Genomic DNA, 23880 nt, shown 5'->3' on the forward strand with positions numbered 1-23880 from the left:
ATAAAACAAATTACATTTGTACAAGTCTGTTTGAAGTGACCTTTGATCATAACTGTGATAAGACGGTTAGCTTGATGGCTGGGTGAGGCTATTATCAGATTGCTTTGAGAGCTTCTACAGTGTGTGTGTGTGTGTGTGTGTGTGTGTGTGTGTGTGTGTGTGTGTGTGTGTGTGTGTGTGTGTGTGTGTGTGTGTGTGTGTGTGTGTGTGTGTGTGTGTGTGTGTGTGTGTGTGTCCAGGTGTGTAGGAACTGCACTGGCAGTGCTGAGCGGCAGGTGTCCTGTGTGTCCCTGGACTGCCCTGTCCTCTACAAGCTGTCCCGGGTCAACAGACAGATCTCCAAGGCCCCCTACCTGCGGCAGCTGCTGGAGCAGTTCTGATTGGCTCCTGAACCTCCCGGCTCCCTGCTCATTTGGTGCTATTTGGTGCCCCACCCCTTCCCCATATCAGTGTTTAATTGTCCACTCAGTTGTAAAGGTTTCATTGAACCCTGGTGGGTCTTCATGTGTCTTGTGACTGTTGTTCGTTTGACTGTGTATCTGCATAAGCTGCTGCGAGTGAAGCTGATCCTGGATCTGATGCACAATGACCTGTTGTGTCTCGTAGCAATGTGAAGGAGCTCCTCACAAATCTCCAGAATTCACTACATTCAGACCACTAATAGATTCCCCTTCATATTGTATGGACTGCAGTCTCTCTGTTGGTAGTTCCTGTCGAGCTCTGTCTCTAATCTCATAAAGCTCCATGAATGCAATCAATACTGTTATTGTGCATTCTGTTTAAGGATGCCATTGTTCATGATTGTACTGATGTTCATTTTGGCAGATATGACACTTTGTACACTACAGTGTAGGAACTGGAAACTATTTTGGTTTTTCTACGAATCTGGGACTGTTGCAATACTGTATTTTGATAATTGATGTCATAAAGAGTTTATGGTTTCCTTGTGCACATGTGGTTAAGTGAACATTTTCCATTTTCTGCGCAAAAGAATTAAACCATGTTGAGATCCAATCTTCAATTCTTCAAACAGCCATACAGGATCTGTGTATTTGTATAAATGTAAAAAATATGAATGAAGGAGGTGTTTTTTGTTTGTTTTTAATGGACATTGCTGTAGGTGGAGGTTTGAGATTGATATAATAAAAAGTCAATGTAATCAAATGTCTTCTGTCAATGATTCAGTTATAAAAAAATATTGGCAGTGACGACACAGGATGTAGAGATCCATACAGCACAGCACATTACAGAACATGACAACAACACATTCTTTACAAAGACAAAATCCACTTCATTCAAATCTTACAACTATCATCACATCATGTCCTGCTGTTAATGACAACACTGCAGTAGTGCAAAACATTTGAAACATACTTTTCATTATTGTAGTTGTGTGTCCTTGAGCAAGGCACTGAATTGCAATACGAGTCCTGGGTCCTCTGACCTCTCTGGAGGGAGCAGGCCGACACAGACTCCCTGAAGAGAATCCATGTTGTGTTTATTTTCAAACCTTGAGGAGAAAAACACTCCTGATGGCCCGCGAGCTTCAGAGGTGCTGAGGATGCTTTCTAAGCTACACAGGTTCCGGTCTGCAGTGAGTGTTGCATTGAATGCTAATCCTTTTTGTTTAGTAAGGGCTAGAGTCCCTCAGTCTCTCTTCTCTCTGTCCATGGAGAGCAGTAGTTTGCGTCTGGGGGACTCTCCACCCAGGGAGATTGAGCTGGAGAAAGAGGCTCCACCTGCCACCTCCGTCAGGGGGCCGCTCTCTGTTAGAGCCGTGATGTCGGGGGGAGAGGGAGCCTTGCTGGGGGAACTGATGAGACTCGCTGTGTCATCCATTTCAATCACCTCAAAGTCTGCATCATTCCACTGATCAGCCTCGTTCTCCTCTTCCTCCTCCTCCTCCTCCTCCTCCTCATTGGCTCCTGAGTCCAGCAGCGCCTGACGATATTCGCTGTCATCTGCATCAGGCCGGCCCCTGACGCGGGGTTTCCTGCTCTGGCTGCTGGGGGCTGAGGCCAGCTTGTACATGACGGGGAAGAGGATGGAGGTGAATGTGGCGGTGATGAGCGACAGGTACATGAGCAGGGGCTGCTCCGGGAACTGTCCCAGCAGGAAGCCTACAATAGCAGGAAGCACCATCTCCCCCAACGCGGCCCCCACCACGAAGACTGCGGCCGTGTTGCCTGTCACTGTGGTGTACTGCTCCAACCAGGAGATGCCGCTGGGAAAGATGGTGGCCATGGAGGCGCCGTACAGACCGGTGCAGGCCCACACCGCCACCTGCTCCCTGCTGAAGAGGCAGAGCAGCAGGGAGGACAGGGTGGAGCCCACCAGGCTGAGCAGGATCATGGTGCCCGGGTACATGCAGGCCGCAAAGAAGATAGCCAGCCCCCTGCAGGCAGCGAACGCAGCCCAGAACAGAGAATTGAGCCCAGCCGCCTGGGACTGATGCATGTGGGCGTAGTCCTTGGCGAAGGTGAAGATGAAGGAGCCGTACGCTACCTCAGCACCTACATAGGCGAAGAAGAAGAAGAAGAGCAGGGCTATGAGAGCCGTGTGATGTTTGGCCACCAGGGGCTCCCCCGATGTCTTGCGTGCTTTTTCACGTGACGAGCTGCTGCGACAGTAGAGGATGAAGAAGAGGAAGGAGATGAGGAAGATGAAGGAGCCAATGACGATGTAGGCCCACATGGATTTGAGGGTGCTACTGCTGCTGTGGACGTAGCGGATCAGTGTGTGGGCGTCAGGCGCTCTGGTGACCTGCTCGGCGGGGACAGGAAGTGAGTCTGCTGCTAGGACTCCTGCACTGCTGTTGCTGTCAGACCCAAACAGCAGCTTGGCGATGATGGGAGACACGAAGGCCCCGGCTGCAAAGCTGAAGTGCAGAGCCTGCAGGTGGGGGCCCGCCTGCTCCCCCCACGTGTTCAGTATGAGGACATTACCAACTGGGGACAGTAAAACCATCATTAACACATTTCTGATACACATTTTCGGTATTTCTGAAAGGCTCCCTTTCAACACAGCAAAACACAAACTCAGTTGCTACATCATAACTTCTTTTCTTTTCTTTTTTTAAGTATTACACTGAAGTTTAAAAGTACCTAACAGAGGTCAGATTCATCTAGGATACGCCACGACAGTGTTCAGATGTTAGCATGTTAACAGCTACACCCACAGCTCACAATGTGCAAGAAACTATCTATTAAAAATCATAAAGGAGCAAGATGTCGAACAGAGCAAAAACATGAATTAAACTCATTCAAGTGTCAAACAGCTCATCAACCACAAGAGAAACAAACACACACTTGAATAACCACGTGTGTGTGTGTGTGTGTGTGTGTGTGTGTGTGTGTGTGTGTGTGTGTGTGTGTGTGTGTGTGTGTGTGTGTGTGTGTGTGTGTGTGTGTGTGTGTGTGTGTGTGTGTGTGTGTGTGTGTGTGTGTGTGTGTGTGTGTGTGTGTGTGTGTGTGTGTGTGTGTGTGTCACATTATGAATGCCTTTGACTCTGTACTGCGAGCTATAAATGGTCTCACCTGTATCCAGAATCCCTGTGGTCACCCCGATGCTGGACATGAGGCCGGTGAGCAGCAGGGCCTGCCTACAGAACGGGATGGCACACATTCCCACTGAGGTGACCAGCAGAGAGCAGCCTGAGGACAACCAGAGCACAACCATGTGACGAGTGGAGAGTGGAGAGGACACAATCCTTGCGTAACTTTGAAGAACCTTTACTCTCGTTGTTTGATCAAATGTAATGAAAGTTCGTCACAGAATAGTATGTATTAAAAACTGTATTCCAAAAATACTATAGCATAATATATCCTCCAAATAAAGTATGTAAAAATAGTAGAGCATGGGATTTCAATGTTTAAAAGTCAAAATATGTATAGTACGTCAAAAACAGCTTTACCACAAGGATGCTGAACTCTCTCCCCCTGCCCCCATTGGACCTGTATTTTAACACCCCCCCCCCCCCCCCCCCCCACACACACACAAAATTGTCGTAATAATAGTCGTCCATCATAAAATAATGTTTTAAAAAAACGTATAGTTTGGTATGTCAAAAAATGTGTACAACATATAAGCCATGAGCCTGAGCGTTACCCAGCAGCAGGTGGGGGCTCATGCAGTCAAAGAGAAGGCCTCCGAACAGGGAACCCCCAATGTAGCCCGCAGAGCGGCCCACGAAGATGTAAGAAAGGTTGCTGATGTTCTTGTTCACATTCACAGCAAGGTCCTCGAACGTGGGGCCGATAACAGAGATACTCATCCCCTGGAGCAACAAGAGATCAGGAGTTACAAAGAGTCACTGTGAGTGACAGGTGTGCTGCACGCTAAAGAACAATGCACAGAATAACTTCTCAAATGCATGCACGCGTCTGGCTGTATAAAGCAGTAGTTACTATGCTTCCTGTCTGTTCCTCCAGCTGCATCTCCTGTAGCTGATACCCTGACACTTGTAGAAGTACCAATCTCAACTATCCCTTTAATATTTAATCCAATTGTTTCTTAAACCATAGAGCACAGTGATGGGCCAGCTGCTTCATTGTTGCTGCAGGAAGTGTTTGCTGCGTTAATGCAGGATGGAACATTCCAGAACTACACAAACTGGTGTATGCTGAAGGTTTTCCGATAACCTGGTTGAAGAGCAGGTTATGCATGTAGTTTGTCCTGTCAGTGCAGGATACTGCAGGTTCACTCCAGGTGACTGGATATAATGACACTTCCTGCACATTACAATAGACCTACTGCTGACTGATAGGGAGCTCATTCATATTATTCGTATTTAAGGCTTTGTGGCTGCAGGTCAGAATGCAGAAAACACTAGATCATAAAGGTTTGCAGAAAATCTCATATATCCGAGTTCTAAACTAAGTGCTTGCACAGGTGTCGATGCTTCTTGATAGCACTACAGTAACGGTAGTTATTATATAACCAAGATAACAAGATATATGGGAGGCTACTTGAGCCACAGTTGTATGCTAGTAAATGAAGAGAAGGCTGGATGAGGTCTCCATTGAATAATATTTTTCTATAGAACCATACAGGTTTAATTATGAAATAAATGTACCAGGCCCAGGAAAGCTGCACAGAGCGCGAGGGTGACTGTCCAGCGGCCGCACGCGCCCCTCCTCCTCCTCCCGCCGACCACCTCCACCCGGCCGTCGCACCTCAGGGTGCTGGTCCTCAAGCCTGCCTTCAACGCGCTCTTCAGCCCTCTGCCGGTGTCCTTCCTCTTGTCAAACAGGGTGTCCTCGTCGTCCTCCATACTGGCGAAACGAACGTGCTTCTTTTTAACGACGGTGTCTTGTGAGGCGGACGAAGACATACCTGTCAGTTTGACAGTGCTGACGATGATGATGTCAGAACGCTGTAACAGGAGTACACAGCGGAAACGGCGGCGGATAACGGAGCTTTGGTGGATTTTCTGCCTGTTTGCAGTTTGTCGACTCGTTCAAACGAGGTCGGTCATGTTTAGACCGTAGCCTGTGGTTTAAACGGCTGCATGGTGCGGAGGAGGCCGCCGCAGACCCGCCGACCATCACCAACACAGACCCACAGGCTGCAAAGATCGTATAATCATACGGAGTCTCACTCGGTGAAAACGCGTGCTCCATCTTCTGCAAAAACATAAAGAAAACAATAATAATAATATTTATACAAAAAAAATAATACGTTTAATTTGTAGGAAAAATAAAACAAAATAGGCCTACAAACAAACTAAAGAACAGAGCGCATTATAACCTGGCGGAATGGGCAGGGGGTTTAGTAAGAGAAGGCAAGTTTGAAGGGTTTTGAGGGCTGTTTGAATGATGGTCTGACTGATTATATAATAATTTCTCGTTCAACTGGTTGTCAGAAAAACATATATTCGTTTTAATTGTTACTACATAACATCCTTTCACCCATACAGAACATCTCACGATATCCCTGACCTGATGAAGTTAAAGGTCCCATGTCATGGCCATTTCCACTGATCATAATTCCATTGTTGAGGTCTACTAAAATAGATTTATATTGGGCAATTTTCCAAACTCACATTGGTTTCTAATGCAGGATGGAACATTCCAGAACTACACAAACTGGTGTATGCTGAAGGTTTTCCGATAACCTGGTTGAAGAGCAGGTTATGCATGTAGTTTGTCCTGTCAGTGCAGGATACTGCAGGTTCACTCCAGGTGACTGGATATAATGACACTTCCTGCACATTACAATAGACCTACTGCTGACTGATAGGGAGCTCATTCATATTATTCGTATTTAAGGCTTTGTGGCTGCAGGTCAGAATGCAGAAAACACTAGATCATAAAGGTTTGCAGAAAATCTCATATATCCGAGTTCTAAACTAAGTGCTTGCACAGGTGTCGATGCTTCCTGATAGCACTACAGTAACGGTAGTTATTATATAACATTGGTTTCTCATACAGCATCTCTGTATAGTATGTGTATTCACTCTCTGTCCTAAACGGCTTGTTGGAGCTCCTGCCACCCCCCCCCCCCTCAGCCCTGTTTTTGCAAGGGCTGATTCTGTGACGTATCTTTAATGCAAATGAGCTGCAGCTGACCACGCCCCCCTGCAGGAGAGGGGAGCGTGCTCTGATCAGCTGCTGGGCTGTCAGAAGAGGGGGAGGAAAAGAGAGAGTCCCCGTGTATTATTCTTATATTATTATATAGAGTCGTTATTCATTTGTTTTAAAGCTCAATAAATAACAAAGAAGACCTTTGACCGGCACTTTTCTAATTTTGTCCGGAAGATTTAAACTTTAACGGACATGTTGTCTGGCGAAAAAAAATCTAGTTCATAAATATCTCCGAGGTAAAATGTTTAGAACACACAAGCAGAAATCTGCCGGAGTCTTCTGGCACATGTCGCTTGAAAATGAAGTCTAGCCACAGATTCTTGTCTTTTTCTAGGGATGGCATTGCATGTAGTAATTCAGTCGTCGATTCGTTCACTGAAAAAATTGTTATGTTGAATTTACTTAATTTTATTAAGGTAAGTGGATGCACAAAACAAAGTTATCTAAATCCAGATTTATTTTTTAAGTTCACTGTACTTATTATTTTTGAGTAATTTCAACTTAATTATACTGATAATTTTCAGTTAAACTATTTTGAGTAATTTCAATTTAATTATACTGATAATTTTCACCTCAACTATTCCGAGTAAAATGTACTCACTAAACCCATGTTAAGTATACTAAAATGGATTATGTAACAGTAACCTTTTTTCTTTTTGTACATTCAGATCAATTCAATAGTTTAATTTCTACATACAAAAATTAAGTTGAATTTAATTAAACATTTTCAGCCATTATTACTATGTTAACTTTCAATATATTAAAATAAAAAACAAACATCATATTTGATACATACTCTTACTTTATTATCTTGTACAAAATGACGTAACATGAAGCATGTGTCTTACACAAAACATCTTCTGATTCGAATAAAACATGCAACTGTCATGGCCTCCACCGTGTGTGAGTGTGTCCACAATCCAATCACCTCTGCTATAAGACTCCGGCCCTGACTCCTCCACTTCGCCATATCGTAGACTCTGTAACCACAGCTTCAAGCCAGCCTGACTCCTATCCTGTCTCCAGACCACCTCTAACGTTGGACCCTGTCCCGCTCCTCCAGGCTCTTCTCCCTGCACTCTCCAACTTGGTCAGACCTCCGGTCCCCTCTCCCTTGGACTCAGTCTAGCTTCCCTGGCCCAGACCCCCCTGCCTACTGCCCAGTAATATTCAATAAACGTTATTATTTTGCTTGAAACTCTCTGCTCCTGGGTTCCCTGTTAGCCTTAACAGTACAATCTGGCCACTGTTAAGGCTAGCAGGGAACCCAGGAGCTGAGCAGAGACAGGAGGCAGGAGTTTCAAACACAATAATAACGTTTATTGAATATTACTGGGCAGGGGGGTCTGAGCCAGGGAAGCTAGACGGAGTCCAAGGGAACGGAGGTCTGACCAGGTTGGAGAGTGCAGGGAGAAGAGCCTGGAGGAGCGGGACAGGGTCCAACGTTGGAGGTGGTCTGGAGACAGGATAGGAGTCAGGCTGGCTTGAAGCTGCAGGCACAGGAGACGTGACTGACTGTGGTTACAGAGTCTACGATATGGCGAAGTGGAGGAGTCAGGGCCGGAGTCTTATAGCAGAGGTGATTGGATTGTGGACACACACACACGCATGGGGAGAGACAGACTAGGCAGAGGTGGAGGCCATGACAGCAACAAAGTGCAGTGGAAACAGACAGAGAATAAATCCTGACGTAACATGAAGCATGTGACTTACACAGCTGAGGAGAATATAACCTACACATTAATACATGTAATATTTTCCCATTCTTCTCCAGAACTAGATGTAAATTGCCAATATAAAAAATAAAATGTTTTACGCTTGGCTAAGGTAGAAAAAGTTGCCGTTTCGATCAAAACGAAATGCAACAAAGTGCAGTGGAAACAGACAGAGAATAAATCCTGACGTAACATGAAGCATGTGACTTACACAGCTGAGGAGAATATAACCTACACATTAATACATGTAATACATGTCTTCTAAGTCCATCAACATTTCCACATTCTTCTCCCAACCTTTGAGGTTTGACTGGTGTTTTTGTAATGCTTTAGTGGCATCGGTTCACAAGAGCGGCTGAAGAAATCCTACAGTCCAGCATGTATCTTGTTCTTCAGTCCAAGGACTTTGGGGGAAAGCCTTTCACCATCCATTTGCAAGAGCACTTTCTGAATGAATTCATAGTAGTACCTTAGCTCTTTGGGGTAAGCCATGTTCAGTGTATAGATGACTCCCAGCATGATGGCACAAGCTCGGGCTACAGATCCAATGTTGTCCAGAATGATTAGTCCTTCAACAAAAATCCCAACGTCGTCATAATGTCCAGGTTCTCCACCATCCTTGTTGATGACGTATACGCCCATGGTAGATTTCTGCAGGTCTCTGGTGATGTCATCTCCTCCGATGTCCTGTATATTTAAAGAAAAAACATGTATTCATTCAATATATGTAATTTTAATGACATACTTTATCTTATACATTTTTTGTAATATTGCTCACATACCTATTAATCCCTTAAAACAAAGCTGGTCATACTGTATATATTTCTGAATCAAACTAAATATGTGTGAGGTGTTTTTAAAGATTTACGTACGACCCAATAAGCTTGGTGATGAGTGTCAGAAGTCAGAGAGGATTGACAGGTGGACTAAGACATTGTTGATTATGGTCTTTCCATTGGACAATAAGAAAAACAATGAATAAAGCCAACCTCATCGTATAAAGAAACAAGGTGATGGTTTGAAATGCTTTAGTCTGTTGATGAATATCAACATTCATACATATAAATATGCTCAACCTTCATGCTTCTTATAAGGTAAAAAATAATTATCTAAAATTGATGCCTGACACTAGGATCTTAAAACACTACATGTGACTGGCAAATGCAATTACAATGACTCACCATATACTCCCGAATGAGATGTCCATCATCCTCACCAAGGTGGATGCAAAGTGCCTTGAGGATTGCTTCCCTTTTAAGGTTAACATCACTTGTTGCCTGTGTAAAAAAATTACAATTAAAATATTTCTAAATACATCAATAATAACAATATTGCAATGACTTCATTATACATGTAAATGGACTGCCTAAAGTATGTTAAAGAATTGTGACTTAAATGTATTACAATGTCAGAGGTCTGAATGTGTTAGGGCGATAGCACTGTTTACTAATTCTACTCATCCAGGGACTTTTCACCAAGAGCAATGCTCTGTTCTTCACAGTTCACACCTGGAATCTGCCAAGTACAAACACAGTCTGATCTGTTGGCCACTGAGGATTAAGTGACTTGCTCAAGGCAGGTTCTGCTTTTTCACTTTCCCCACCTGGGGATTGAACTTGCACCTTTACAGTCACAAGCCTGCTTCTCTAACCAGTATGCCACTATTGCATTATTAAGATCAGATTTCCTTAGAAAAGTGTCTTGCATTCTTGCACCTGGCAAGTAATCCAGGCTGTTGTTAGGCAAATGGGGCTCTATACGGTACTAGACAGGTACATTTCATAAAATTGCTCCACAGAGTATATGACAATTTGTATAAAACAGTGTATACACACATTTACCTTTTGCAAAATCGCCAGATGTTTGGCTAGTTTCTGGCCAACAACTCCTCCCTTCTTCTGGAAGACAGATGTCAGCTGAGGTAGATGGCTGTCCAACTGCGCCATGAAGGCCGTTTCAAGTGGGATAGTTGTTATGCGCTGGAATTCAGCATGTATCTGTTATGCAAAAACAAAACGACAAAGAGCACATTCAGCCATTGGTGTAATGATATTTTGTATCTACTATATAATTAAAGGATAGATTCTCATTTTGACCTCTTTAACCAAGTCCTTGATGAGATGTGTATTGGTGTACAGTGTGTTCTAACCAAAGTATTTCTATTAATCTAAGGTAATTGCAAGGAATTAAAACTAGACCTGTAAGCTGTATGGTTGTTTAAACCTTGCTAATACTTTTTTTAATTGACAATGGGTAAAATGTTGAGGTATAAAGTGAAAACCCCAATTCCAGCAGCAGCTGTTTTCTTCAGACAATCAAACAGCAGACAGATACAGTTAGAGAATAGATGGTGAGGAAAGCGGAACATTGAGCAGCTAAAGAGCCAAATACTTTACTAAGGAGTTGGTGGAGAGCAAAAACAGAGCTAAAAGATAGTGAATATTGGACTTATCAGATGGACAGAAACACCATTTCAAATGTATGATCATGTTGCTCTGTATCAGCTCAATGTGTACGATAAATAGACATTTCACCATACATTCACCATGTGAAATATATAACTTACCTCATCAATATGGAAAAGTGCAGGCCACCTGGCTTTGAACTCTCCAGCAGATAGATTTCCCTGCACCACCTCTTTTCTTCTGTAGGAGAATGTTTTGGACATCTTCTGTTTTACACACGGTGCATTGCTTCTTTGTCTGACATCATTCAATAGTTCAAGTCTCAGATTTTCTAGGCTTTCATCTGTTTCGCCAGCAGGGTGTGAAGGACAATAGTTGACTTCAGCCTTTTTAGGTTTCTTTACATTTTTGGCTGGGATGCATTCATCACTTGATTTGTTTTTCAAAGCATTTACAGTCACTTCTGGACAGCCAAGGTTTCGCATCTTTGTCCTGTAATTAGCCATTTTATATTTTAGGCTAATCATCCAGCCATAGTAACCAGTGGCAGATGGTTCTTTCAAACAGGGACATTTTTGGACGAGTGCCCCTGCTACCTCCTCTATTTGGAGATTTTGTGGATATGCCGTATACTGGAAAATGTCCTCGGCTAGCTTCTCCAAGATGTCCGATTTCAGCCCTGGTGTGATCTGCAGTCGAGTGCCAGTTTCTCTGAAGCTCTCATTTCCACGTTGAAGCTGCACCTCTACATTGTATGGAAAGAGAGGAATGGGGAATTTGCGTGGCCATGCACGTGTTCTCAGTTCAGTGTCTGTACGTGGCAGAATAATGGTGCTATCCGAGTTTGTTGAGGATAATGACGACACACTGGAAGATGTTTGCCTGCTTACTGGTGCTCCAGATGATCCAGGAGTGCTGGGAGCATTCTGCACTGAAGAAGATGGACTCGAACCCACATCATCAAGTATGTACACCACCTTGATCGTACTTCGGTCCTGTATGTCTTGTACTGATGTAACATTCATGAAATCATTATTGAAGTCAGGATCCATGAACTGAATACGAAAGTCTCTTTCAATTCCAAATGCTTGGCAAATTGTATCGTGTAACTCTGTCAGAGTTTTTGGCATTCCTGAATGGAGATCAAGTCTTCTACAGTCATCCGTGTCCACAATGACCCTCAACTTCAGATGTCGTGCCATTCTTCAATCTAATTGTTAAAAGACACAAAACAACATGTTGTTAAATAAATATTTGACAATGTTGTTACTTAAGTATACACTTTTATTATGAACAAAGTTAGAGTAGGTAAGTTTAATTAACATGCACATTTCTATAATACATGGCAACATGAGGGTAATTTAGCTAAGGAAGACGTCAGAGGACTGGATACCTTCCATAAAAAAATTCCCACAAGGATTATAGTTTCAATTTGACTAAAAACGAAATGAATCCTCCTGTAAAGCAACCCTCTTGTTACCATATTTAGTGTCTTAATGTCAACTCATGCAACACATGAACACAACACAAATGACTGTCCTAACCTTTTATGTGTATGAATCGTTTAAGTGTCACCATTCGCCGTCCTCCAATCCTGTAATCTGCCAAGGGGTACTGGTCTACCAAGGCGCCAAGTTGAATGAGAGAGACTTGTGACGTGGGACATAACTCAAATGCCCTAAAATGCTCCCTATACCAAGCACTCAGCTCTTTAACAATAAAGCTCAAGCTCTGTTCCACAACAACCATCTGGATAACTTCTGCAAACTCTGGCAAGCCACCAGCAGAGCCATGAGAAATAACCATACCCTCCCTGTAGTTCACTCCATTAACAGATGCATTCTTTGTGAGCTGAATGTGAGCAATATCAGGGTCTCTCAGCTGTAGGACCTTCTGTACATCCTGATGCAAAATATCAACAGAGACCGTTGAAACAGCTGAGACAGTCAGGCTAGACTTTTCGGTTGTGGCTGACTCCAAATGATATGCCATCATGAACTGATGCTTCACCGCCAGGGACAAGAGTATGTTTTTAAAGCAGCGTGTGTGGCGGACTACCTGCTTAAAAAAACTGTGTTTCGCCTCAAACCTCATTGTCCACATCCCAACTAGTGGGCCAAAAGACCGGATCATCTGTGGATAATGTTCCACAAAATGATGTTTGGGCAAGATCTTTATACCCGGAAACACCTCTTGTAACCTATGTCTATGGTCACAAATCTTGGCTTCAAGGAAAGCAATGGATTGTGTCGTGTGCACTGGTGCAACAACTAGTTCGACGATATCTTTAAGGTCCAAAATGACCTGCCAGGCTGGCTCATCTGGGGGCACCAACTGTCCAACCAAAAATGGAAGCAATCGCAAAAGACTCCAATTTTCGTGAGCATTTCCTCCAATAGTTTTCTTCACCGTGAATGCCCTGGGAATAGCATGAGGACGGTTACTCTTGTCTGTCCACTTGTAAGGGAATTTCTTAATGGACTCATTGAGATTTTCAAGGGTGAAATATCTTTTGGAAATGAACAAATTGAGGCAGTGTGCCAACTCGACTGGTAATATGCCTTCAAAGATGTCATGTGCAATATCTGGAGGGTAGCCAGTACAGACATTGAAATGAGAAAGATGTGCAGAGAAAACACAACTTCTTTTAACACCATAACAATGTTTTTGATTTTCCTGTGCTGATCTGACATGCGTTTCATGCATCTCCTTGCTTCGGAGAGTAAATGCACCTGAACTCACTTCCCTCTCCTGAATTTCAGACTTTTGTGCCACACAAAAACGGCAAATGTACCCACCTGAAAAACTCTCAAGAAATCCAGCTACTCCATGTGCTCCCAAATTGTCAGCTATGACACACTGTATTGTGCCCTTAACACAATCTCCAAGCTGTGCAATAAAAATACCTTGACTTTCCAAAATGACAAGATCCCTCAACAAGGGCTCTAGGACCCTTTCATAGCCATATGTTCGCACATCGTCAGACCTGCAGAGTAAGGCCAAATAAATAGAAGATAACGAAGAATGGCAACCTGGTGGTAAATTGCTGAGAGTCCAATAAACGCCACAGATCTTGTGCTTTTTACGAGATGTGCCAAGCGGATTACAAATCTCAAAGTCATCGACATACAAATTCAGTAACACTCGCAATTCACCTCCTGACAAAAAATGGTTATCCTTGAAAAACAAACCATCTCGAAAAGACTTGTATACCACTTCTTCTCCTCTATCCTCTGATATGAGTTGACTGTCTAATGCTTTGTTAAGAATGTGACCATCAGTGAAAAGCTGCTGCAAAAACTTTAATAGTGGAACATACTGTAGCGTTCTTTTATCTTTCTCATCCAAGATATATTCTATGGGTTCCACAACTTTAAAATTGTGTTTATAGTATTGCTTGCGTTTAAAGGATGTTGCCAAAGGACAACCTTTACCAATAGCCTTGTACACAGGATTAGATGTACACAGAGCAGATGCAAGTTCTTCAATGACCGACTGGTCAACTTGTAGATTGTAACTATTTAGTGTGTCATGGATCACATTTCTTGTACTACACAAAGATGCTGTGCTCAACAAATATTGAAATTCTTCCAGCAATTCATCAACTGCAGCACTTGGCACATGAAAAATATTTTCCAGCTTTAATAACACTGCCGCAATTTTTTGCTCTATTTCTGGCTGATCCTTCGACGTATCTAAATCAACATCATCAAACTGACTTTCATCGCAAATGTCCTCATTGTTTGAAACACCAGGCTCTCCAGTTTCACCTACACAAGTTCCTTGTACAACACCGTCCTTAAAATCTACCAATGAATGCAAGCTGTGCTTCCGTCTTTTGTGTGACTTGAAGGTGCTGTATATGTTGGATTTGTATGCACAGCCTTTAAACATACAAGTGACTGTCTCATTGTTTCTCAGATGATGGCTTATGTGCACAAAATAATCACGTTCTGTTCCGAGTTCACTACAGCCACATAGATGACAGGAAAATGTAGTAAATATGTCAGCAGAGGGCTTTGAGGTATTGGTGTGATTCCTTGACAAGTGTACCAAAAGAGTATTCCAAGCCTTAAAAATGCATGGACAATCAGGATATATACACTTAATATGATGGCCACGCCCAAAATGACTATGTTTTAGTCTGTAATGTTTGAGAATTTGTGATCGCTTAGACACTTCAGCGCCACAGTCTTTACACTGCCACATAAACTAGACAAACACCAAAGAGAGAAAAGGGGGGGGGGGGGAATCAAACATTAGTGATGGTGTTTCACAGTCACCTTTGGGTCATGGTGATCTACAAATAATTTGGATCTCTAAGCAGAGTGAACTAAACGAAAATCCTAATAGTTTGCTCAAAACTTGAAGAGTAAGGAATTTGTTTGATAAATTGACTTACCAAAACAACATGCGGTCCCCAAAGAGTAAGGTTCTGTTCTACATCACACCAACATCAGATAGAAAAACCTGCAATAAAAATAAAGATGAGCAGAAATGAAAAATAATAATGGTAAATGAAAAAAGGTAATTGATTGCTAATGATTACTAACTTGTGTTAGGCCAATGACTCAAAATCCTACAAAATTCTTTGTGACAAACAATGTTACGTTTTTCTTTTTAAATAGAGCCTAAATATTACTGGATGTGGTGCACTTTTGCTAAATGTTTAGACAAATTGCCTGTGTTACCACCCTTACATGCTAAACTGTTATTGCACTTGATGGCACCTTTTAAAAAGGGAGAAGCTTTTCTTTCATTGTACATGTATAATGACATTAAATGATTATATTGTAACGTTCCACAATAGGAGTCGGAAACAGGCCCCACACACACACACACACACACACACACACACACACACACACACACACACACACACACACACACACACACACACACACACACACACACACACACACACACACACACACACACACACACACACACACACACCCACACACACACACACACACACACACACACACACACACACACACACACACACACACACACACACACACACACACACACACACACACACACACACACACACACACACACACCCCTTTGCTCCCCCAACCACAGGCCCGCACGCCGACCAGCATTACTGTGCCGCTCTGTGCTTGGCAGAGAGCCGGGGGATGCTTGAGTGACCCACACAGCACCCTATACCGGGTCGTTACAATATTCTATTCCATAGCCAAAACCTATCAATTATTTCTCACTTTTGGCAAAGAGTCCACCTCAAGACGGGTAACATTTAAACACACCTCGGAGCGGTTAGTTCTCTCTCCGCCGTGTGTTGAATGCATGTAGCAGCCGCCTGTGTGTAAACTGCCCCGCCCCCTCGAACACAGACGGGGCACGGGGGAGAGAAAGATCTCTCGTCTGGATTGGAAAGATCGAAAATACATCATAGACGCATTTTGTCTTATAGCATATTATATACGGTGTTGGCGAAACTAAGACTACCCCCCCTCCCCCCTAGTTCGGGGGGAAAGTACTCCGGTCCGGTGTGAAAGCGCTTATAAGACCAAGATATGAACGTTAGCCGCGGTAACATTAACCCCTTGCCGCCAGAGAGTAACGTTACCAAAAGCACCCTTACCAATGTGATTTCATATGTTTAGTTGTGTCCTAATATTACCACAGTGATAAGAATAAAATAAAACATACTTACAGTCGGTCAGGAAGACAGCATGGCCAGTATACAAGCTGGGCAGCGGGGAAGTTGAAGCTACAAAAAAAAAAAGCCATAGGAACAGGCAGTTTAACATTCAACTTGTATTAGCCAACAACTAATAATAAAGTCTAACAAGACAAAGATTGAATTTAACACGTATTTAACTTGAGAGCAGTATTAAGTTATCTTATAATGTTAATGATGCATGTTACACTTCATTTAAATTACTTAAACATTACTACACAACTAAGCTAGGCTAACAGTTAGCTAGCTGCTGTAGGCCTACGTTAACGTTTGCTAATGTTAATCTATCAAAAAGCTACCTATTTAAGTATAATATAATACACCCAATGCTATAAATTAGCTAGCCTACTTACTTAAAACGGAGAGCCGTGGAGAATGTTCACCTCACGACAGCGGAGCTATACACAGGCAGTCCTGTCCTTCCGATTCCGAATGGAAAATGGAGGGAAAAGTGGCGGTCTGCTTGTGTATGCACATGCGCAGACAGGACAGTATTATGTGGTAATTAAATGGTACATAATTTTTTCTAATTATTTTTAAATGAATGAAATGAACTTGTTTTAAACAGTGACAAAATATGTTAAGATTAATTAAAAAAGATAAGAAGGATGCTATAACACATTCAAATCTATTAAAAAAGGCTAGATTAAAACATGTAACATCTAAAAGGGGTCAGAATCAGTTTTTTCAGTGTTGGTGACGTCATAACGTGTGTTTTACGAGCCGTTAAGCTCCAACGTTATCTGTCTTTTTATCGGTACTGGAGACATTTAAAACATTATGTCATATGTCTACATAAACATTATATCGCAGTCTTAGTGTCGCCAACTCCGTTTCAAATATGCAATAAGACTCCAAAATGCGTCTATAATGTATTTTCGATCTTTCCAATCCAGACGAGAGATCTTTCTCCCCCGTCTGTGTGCGAGGGGGCGGCTGCTATATGCATGCAACACACACACACACACACGGCTACTACATGCATGCAACACACACACACACGGTTACTACATGCATGCAACACACACACACACGGCTACTACATGCATGCAACACACACACACACACACACACACACACACACACACACACACACACACACACACACACACACACACACGACTGCTACATGCATGCAACACACACACGGTGGAGATGGCGGAGAGAAGCGCTCCAAGGTGTGGTTAAATGTTACCCGTCTTGAGGTGGACGATGCTCGTTGCCAAAAGTGCAATAAGAGTTTAGCATGTAAGGGCGGTAACACGAGCAATTTGTCTAAACATTTAGCAAAAGTGCACCACATTCAGACGGAGAAATGCACCCTTTTCGACTGTCTTTCTAGTAGCTCTGTAGCCCCATCCACGAGTAACTTTCCCACGTCAGGTGTTATGTATGCTAGCAGCAACACACGGAGCTAACTCAATTATTCAAACATGGGCTAATGATTAGAGGTAACTGAGTTATTTATTTTGTTAAAGTTTCAGCTATTCTGTTTACAGTTCTGTCGTCACATTATTTAATACGATTTGTTAAAACATTGTTGTTTCTTTTGATGTGAAATATTATTTATTTAATTTAAATAAAAAGCAATGTTCATTTTGTTCACAATTTGTTTATATCATTTACCTTTTTTTTCAAAAGAACCGTTAAGAGTACCGTTAAAAGACCGGATCGATAAGCGGTATCGATAAAAGTAGTAGAACTGTTAAAACCTTAACGATACCCATCCCTACTTGACAATGTGAAAAAGGTTATCTTTTATCTGATCTGATCTGCTATCCTTGGTTTAAAATGTTGACTGACAGATTTTTGATTAATCTTTCAGCAGAAAGTTTAATAAAATATGTATTTTTGAATCAAGTATTCATCTTAATTGTCTTCATTGTTAGTTTCCAAATGCCTAAAACAACCTCAAGCTAAATCTAAATAAGATAAATAATCGATAGATTAATCGATTATCAAATGAGTCGTTTGTTGCAGCCCTAATGTAGTCCCTTGTCCCGATTCTTGCAGCCAACAACAGCACAACGTTTAACTCCCTTAGACATCCTGGCAAGAGCAGGCAAAACCACAGATGTGACTGGGGGAGATTTAGCTTTCCGACAGCCTACTGTAAATGCGAATGAGAGGTTGGGCAATGGCCGTGGCCGTGGCCCAACCTCTCATCCCCCTGATAGGTGGAGAGCAGCGACGTGCAGTCAGTGGAGGCAGGGGAGGCAGAGCCTCACCTGCGATGACAAGTGAGGCAGGGACGTGCTCTGCCTCACGTAAGCCCACAGTAACTTGCTGGAGCACGGGCACTAATTTAGCGCGGGCACTTATTTTGTGAGCGCGCTTAAGCCAGTTACTGTGGGGTGAGGTGAGGCACAGATGAGATCTGCCTCACCTCAGAATGCGTCACCCCACAGAAACTGGCTGGAAAGCGGGCCCTAAGCGCATGCCTGTTACCATCTCACTGTAGGTCACCAATGTAATGTATGTAGATCCCTTTATTACATTTATCCTCGCCATCCATAGTCTCTAAATAACTTATTTCACGTATATATGATATTTAGGCTCGCTGGTCTCAACGGCAATGAAAAAAGCACCAGGGGAGGCAGCCATAACCTCTGCCGCACTGAAGGGGGCGCACGTGAGCCCACAGGTTCTTGTTGCTACTGTAATTCTACGCAGAGACGGTAGACGTAACAACAAACTAGACTTTTGAAACTACAGGAAGATAAGGAGGACTTTTACAAAAAAGTAATAGAGATTGTTGTCCAGAAGGATAGCATGGACTTCATCTTCAAGTCAAGGTAAGACCACATTTGTAATGAAAATGGGATCTTACTAAGAAAGAACAATCCAATATTTAGATTTTGGGTATCCTTTTGTTGAACGGTCTGTTTAAAATGAATCGAAGCATCAGACTAAAAAAGCTTTTGAAAATAACCGAATATTTCGATTAAGGTCAAAATATAATATTTGTAAATCTGACTCAGTGAGTCAGTGCCTCACCAGCCATGAACCTCACCGCACGTCACTGGTGGAGAGTTGCCCATATAGGCGGAGCACCCCTTTTCTGACGTCAGAGAAATTCAAATCTGTATCAGCTCCGTTGCAGCCCCGTTTTTAGAGATTTGGGTATGGAGGAAAATAGAGAGGGTTGTGTTTTCTGACACTTGGTGAGTTCCCTGGAACACCGGGGACACATATTCATGTATAAAAGACGTACAAAAGTGCATTTTGCATGATAGGTCCCCTTTAAGGGGCGCATGCTCTGTGACTGCACATACGGGTTCTTCTGCTCTGACAGCCAGGCATGACGGGTAATCTGTGACGTTTCGCTCTCTCAAAAGTTGGGCCATTTTGTCTTCATGCGCCAATGAGCAGCTCTCATAGGAAAGAACGAGACCCCGCCTCCCATGCTGTATCCAGTTCTTGTTATACATCCATGTCTAGCACTAACCATCGTTAGGACCGCTTAGCGAGATCGTGTTTGTTTGGGTTAGTTAAGCTAGATAACTCAAAGATATCCAGAGTCTGTTGGACTGGCTTCGTAGTACAGGCCACAGGAGCCAGCAGGCTTTCCCTACCCTAGGCTGCATCTCACTTCGGTTAAATGGATTCCTTGCGTCCCTCACTTGCGTTGTTTCCCTGCGACTAGTCCCTCCCACCAGGGAAGCATGGAGAGACGCAAGGAAACCACGAGAAGCAGGGAAATGAGTTTTTTAGAGCAATGGGACGTCCTTTCCTCCGGAGCGTCACGTGAAGCGACGTCCGTTTGTGATGACGCCGCACAGCTGATCGTCTGACAGCAGCTCTGTCCCCGTTATTTTCACAAACACCCCCGCCACACATTTACTGACATAAACATTTGTATCATCTGTTGTAGACCCAAATAAATAAAATAAGAACTCATTCTCAAAAAAGATAAACGCCATTCTTAAAATGTATAAACGAACAATAGTTAGATTAATATTGATTAGAGTGCACAATAGAAATAAAATAATTGAGAGAAGAAAAAGAGATATGTTATCTATCAAAACCCAGTTAGATTAACATTCATTGGATTGCACACTTTGTTTGTTTGTGTGGATATGTAGCAAATTAACATTTTAAATAGCACTTAATGACTGACTGAATGGAAATGACAATAAATGAAAATGTAAAACGAAAAAAGCGATCATGAAAATGTTTCCAATAAATGAATAAAATGATTTTTGACCACTTTGTTGTTCAGATATATCACATATGTAACTAAATGATACATTAAAGTGGACCTATCATGCTATATTTGAATGATATATTGTAGGGCCATACCTATATAAGGTATATTTATACGTTTCTGTTTTCAAAATACCAAACAGATCATGCATTTTAGCCATGCCTCATTTCGCTCTATGTGCTGTTTGCTGTCTACGGGTCTGATTCTGCTGACCACGCCCCCCTGCAGGAGAGGGGAGACGTGCTCTGATCAGCTGCTGGGCTGTCAGAAGAGGGGGAGAAAAAGAGATCTCCGTCCTCCGTGTTTTATTATATATTCATTTGTTTTAAAGCTCAATAAATAACAAAGAAGACCTTTGACCGGCACTTTTCTAATTTTGTCCGGAAGATTTAAACTTTAACGGACATCTTGACCGGCGAAAGTAACTGAAACTGAAACTCTGCCGCACGGTCCCCTCGTTCCTTGGAAGAGGGGACCTGCTCAATGCAATCCCTCCCCGTCGAGGCAAGCACTGTAAGGCCCAGGCTCCACGGGAACGAAAACGGGTTGAATCCGCATATTTCTCTTGCGTATAGCCCTTTAAGCTAGACGACGCCGTAACGGAACGGTAGAAACGGACCCTGCAAACGACAACGGGTCCAAAGGTGGATAGATCTGGGAACGGAGCGCTCTGGGGGGTCCAACGGGGCCGTGTGGTAGCCTATACGGTCATCCGTTTCTGATAATGATGACGCAATAGCCCCGCCTCTCCCCGCCTCTGCTGCTCACCCCCGCGTCAAAGTACACTGCACACTGAATTCAGATTATTTATCTTTATCTCGATATGGACATAAACGCGAGTGAAGTCTAATCTGACAGGACGGAGACACGCAGCTCCTCCCGCTGTGATGCAGCGAGAGCAAAACACACACTTCAAGTCAGATCATCACCCTTAGCTATTTTAATTACCTCTCAAACTACCTAAACTAGTTATAAATATGTTTATTTTTACTGTCGAGTCATCATTACTGGATCAGCTGCTGCATGAGACAGACACTGACGCTGTCAGAAGAGAGGGAGGAAAAAGAGACAGCCTCCGTGTATTTTATTATTATATATCATTATATCGTCGTTATTCATTTGTTTTAAAGCTCAATAAATAACAAAGAAGACCTTTGACCGGCACTTTTATAATTTTGTCCGGAAGATTTAAACTTTAACACACGTTGACCGGCGAAAAACTCTGCCCGGATCCCTCGGCCCCCACCGCGGAGAATAAACAGAAGTGCAGCCATGACAACCATTCTTCTTCGCTGCTTTTGTGGAGGAAGTTGCTGCTTTTGTGGAGGAAGTTACAGCGCCACGTACAGGCTCGGCATATGTACTGCAGCTTTTCCAGCGGTTGGAGCTAAACGGAGCTGTCTCGTGTAGCTTGACACAATCCGGTGTATATTGCGTGTGGGCGGAAGCTTTTTGGCGTTTGCGTTTGCGTTACTCCTATGCGTTTTGCCGTATGCGTTCCCGTGGAGCCGGGGCCTAATTCTCTCCGGTTAGTCCACCAGCAGATGACAAACACCCACCTCTCCGCCTCTTCCAAGGAACGAGGGGAACGAGGCAAGCGTTTGCAGCGGGAGCAAACGCTTGCCTCTGGGAGGGAGAAAAAAAGCCACAGCGGAGAATAAACAGAAGGGTAACCATGGTAACTATGGGCGGGAAGTCTTCTTCGCTGCTTTTGTGGCAGACTACAGCGCCACTTACAGGCCTGGCATATGTACTACAGCGTCTCCAGCGCTTTCGAGCGGCAATGGCCGGCCGTGGCCCAACCCCACATTCCCCTGATAGGTGGAGAGTTGGCCCAATAGCCGTAGCGCCACCGTCCTGACGTCAGGACAGTGTTCAAATCTGGATCAGTTTTTATCAGATCCGTTGCAGCCCCTTTTTTAAAGATTTGGGTATGGAAGAAAATAGAGAGGGTTGTGTTTTCTGACACTTGGTGAGTTCCCTGGAACACCGGGGACACATATTCATGTATAAAAGACGTACAAAAGTGCATTTTGCATGATAGGTCCCCTTTAATTGAAACAAAACACAGTATAAACTGAGGAGTGAGTCCCGTGAGTTTCATGTGTTTTCTTCACTCCGCTGGTAAACTGCTCTCATGTCAAGAAGCAACAGATCAGTGCATGCGCTGCATCGTCCAATCAGTGAGCGATACACAGTAAGGGGGCGGGGCGAGTGTCTGAGGATTTCACCAGAGGATGGTCTGGTGGTTCCTCGATTATCGCTCCACCGTTATCTCTCCTCGATCCTCGATCCTCGGTCCTCCGGCACAAATAAGGCCACTGGGGCTGCGTTTTACTTCTCTTATTTTTCATTTCCTCGCTCCTCGGTCTCGGTCTCACCGGAAGTTGATTTGTCTGCGCCATCTTGAGTAGCGTCCCAATGGCCTTATTTTTGCCGGAGGAGCGATAATGGAGGAGCTATAATCGAGGAACCACCAGACCATCCTTGATGAAATCCTCAGACACTCGCCCCGCCCCCTTACTGTGTATCGCTCACTGATTGGACGATGCAGCGCATGCACTGATCTGATGCTTCTTGACATGAGAGCAGTTTCCCAGCGGAGTGAAGAAAACACATGAAACTCACGGGACTCACTCCTTAGTTTATGCTGTGTTTTGTTTCAATTAATGTATCATTCAGTTACAAATATGTGATATATCTGAACAACAAAGTGGTCAAAAATTATTTTATTCATTTATTGGAAACATTTTCATGATCGCTTTTTCGTTTTACATGTTCATTTATTGTCATTTCCATTCAGTCAGTCATTAAGTGCTATTTAAAATGTTAATTTGCTACATATCCACTCAAACAAACAAAGTGTGCAATCCAATGAATGTTAATCTAACTGGGTTTTGATAGATAACATATCTCTTTTTCTTCTCTCAATTATTTTATTTCTATTGTGCACTCTAATCAATATTAATCTAACTATTGTTCGTTTATACATTTTAAGAATGGCGTTTATCTTTTTTGAGAATGAGTTCTTATTTTATTTAATGTATTTGGGTCTGCAACAGACAGTGGCGGCGCCAGGGTATGGCTGGGGTAGGCTACAGCCATACCAAGAAATGGCTTAGCCCCACCTTAGCCCCACCATGAAAAGTGATGTTAAATTAAGCAAATTCAATTAAATAACAAGCAAAATGCAAAATGTTGAGAACACGGATTGCGAAAATATACGGGTCGTGTCCACAACACACAAACTGATCCTGCT

General features: G+C 43.1%; 3 protein-coding genes across 7 annotated transcripts in view; 1 reads left to right on the top strand and 2 right to left on the bottom strand.

Moving 5' to 3' along the window:
- The window catches only part of rev3l (REV3 like, DNA directed polymerase zeta catalytic subunit), a 71904-nt gene extending 70791 nt beyond the window's left edge, over nucleotides 1-1113 (top strand). The window contains exon 32 of the mRNA XM_034150328.1: nucleotides 240-1113. Within this exon, the coding sequence (XP_034006219.1) occupies nucleotides 240-380 (141 nt within the window). The 3' untranslated portion in view covers nucleotides 381-1113. The remainder of the gene's footprint in view (nucleotides 1-239) is intronic.
- Nucleotides 1086-5571, bottom strand: mfsd4b (major facilitator superfamily domain containing 4B). The gene is made up of 4 exons (XM_034150329.1): nucleotides 5075-5571; nucleotides 4108-4276; nucleotides 3537-3653; nucleotides 1086-2948 (listed from the first exon to the last, which is right to left on the bottom strand). Exons 1-4 carry the CDS (start codon nucleotides 5330-5332, stop codon nucleotides 1648-1650), a joined length of 1845 nt encoding a protein of 614 aa, XP_034006220.1. The 5' UTR covers nucleotides 5333-5571; the 3' UTR covers nucleotides 1086-1647.
- Nucleotides 5572-8480: 2909 nt separating this feature from the next.
- Nucleotides 8481-17097, bottom strand: LOC117498317. Of its 5 annotated transcripts, XM_034150335.1 has the most exons (8): nucleotides 16768-17097; nucleotides 16388-16444; nucleotides 15978-16095; nucleotides 15107-15174; nucleotides 10866-11914; nucleotides 10135-10296; nucleotides 9481-9576; nucleotides 8481-8986 (listed from the first exon to the last, which is right to left on the bottom strand). In XM_034150335.1, exons 5-8 carry the CDS (start codon nucleotides 11904-11906, stop codon nucleotides 8666-8668), a joined length of 1620 nt encoding a protein of 539 aa, XP_034006226.1. In that variant the 5' UTR covers nucleotides 11907-11914; nucleotides 15107-15174; nucleotides 15978-16095; nucleotides 16388-16444; nucleotides 16768-17097; the 3' UTR covers nucleotides 8481-8665. The 5 variants fall into 5 exon arrangements, with proteins under 5 accessions (XP_034006226.1, XP_034006228.1, XP_034006225.1 ...); XM_034150337.1 differs by lacking the exon at nucleotides 15978-16095 and having other exon boundaries at nucleotides 10141-10296; XM_034150334.1 differs by lacking the exon at nucleotides 15978-16095.
- Nucleotides 17098-23880: the final 6783 nt, after the last annotated feature.

The sequence above is a fragment of the Trematomus bernacchii genome, unplaced genomic scaffold (assembly GCF_902827165.1).
Source record: "Trematomus bernacchii unplaced genomic scaffold, fTreBer1.1, whole genome shotgun sequence".
In the NCBI taxonomy this organism is placed as follows: domain Eukaryota; kingdom Metazoa; phylum Chordata; class Actinopteri; order Perciformes; family Nototheniidae; genus Trematomus; species Trematomus bernacchii.

Bases quoted from the DNA above. Each gene is read 5' to 3' on its own strand.
- mfsd4b (XM_034150329.1), bottom strand. From the start codon at position 5,332: ATGTCTTCGTCCGCCTCACAAGACACCGTCGTTAAAAAGAAGCACGTT. The intron at 4,277-5,074 runs GTACATTTATTT...TTGTTGCTCCAG, and splicing joins GTGCAGCTTTCCTGGGCCTG to GGGATGAGTATCTCTGTTAT. The intron at 2,949-3,536 runs GTGAGACCATTT...TACTGTCCCCAG, and splicing joins CACAGGGATTCTGGATACAG to TTGGTAATGTCCTCATACTG.
- LOC117498317 (XM_034150334.1), bottom strand. From the start codon at position 11,906: ATGGCACGACATCTGAAGTTGAGGGTCATTGTGGACACGGATGACTGT. The intron at 10,297-10,865 runs GTAAGTTATATA...TTTGCATAACAG, and splicing joins CACTTTTCCATATTGATGAG to ATACATGCTGAATTCCAGCG. The intron at 8,987-9,480 runs GTGAGTCATTGT...TTAAATATACAG, and splicing joins ATCTCATTCGGGAGTATATG to GACATCGGAGGAGATGACAT.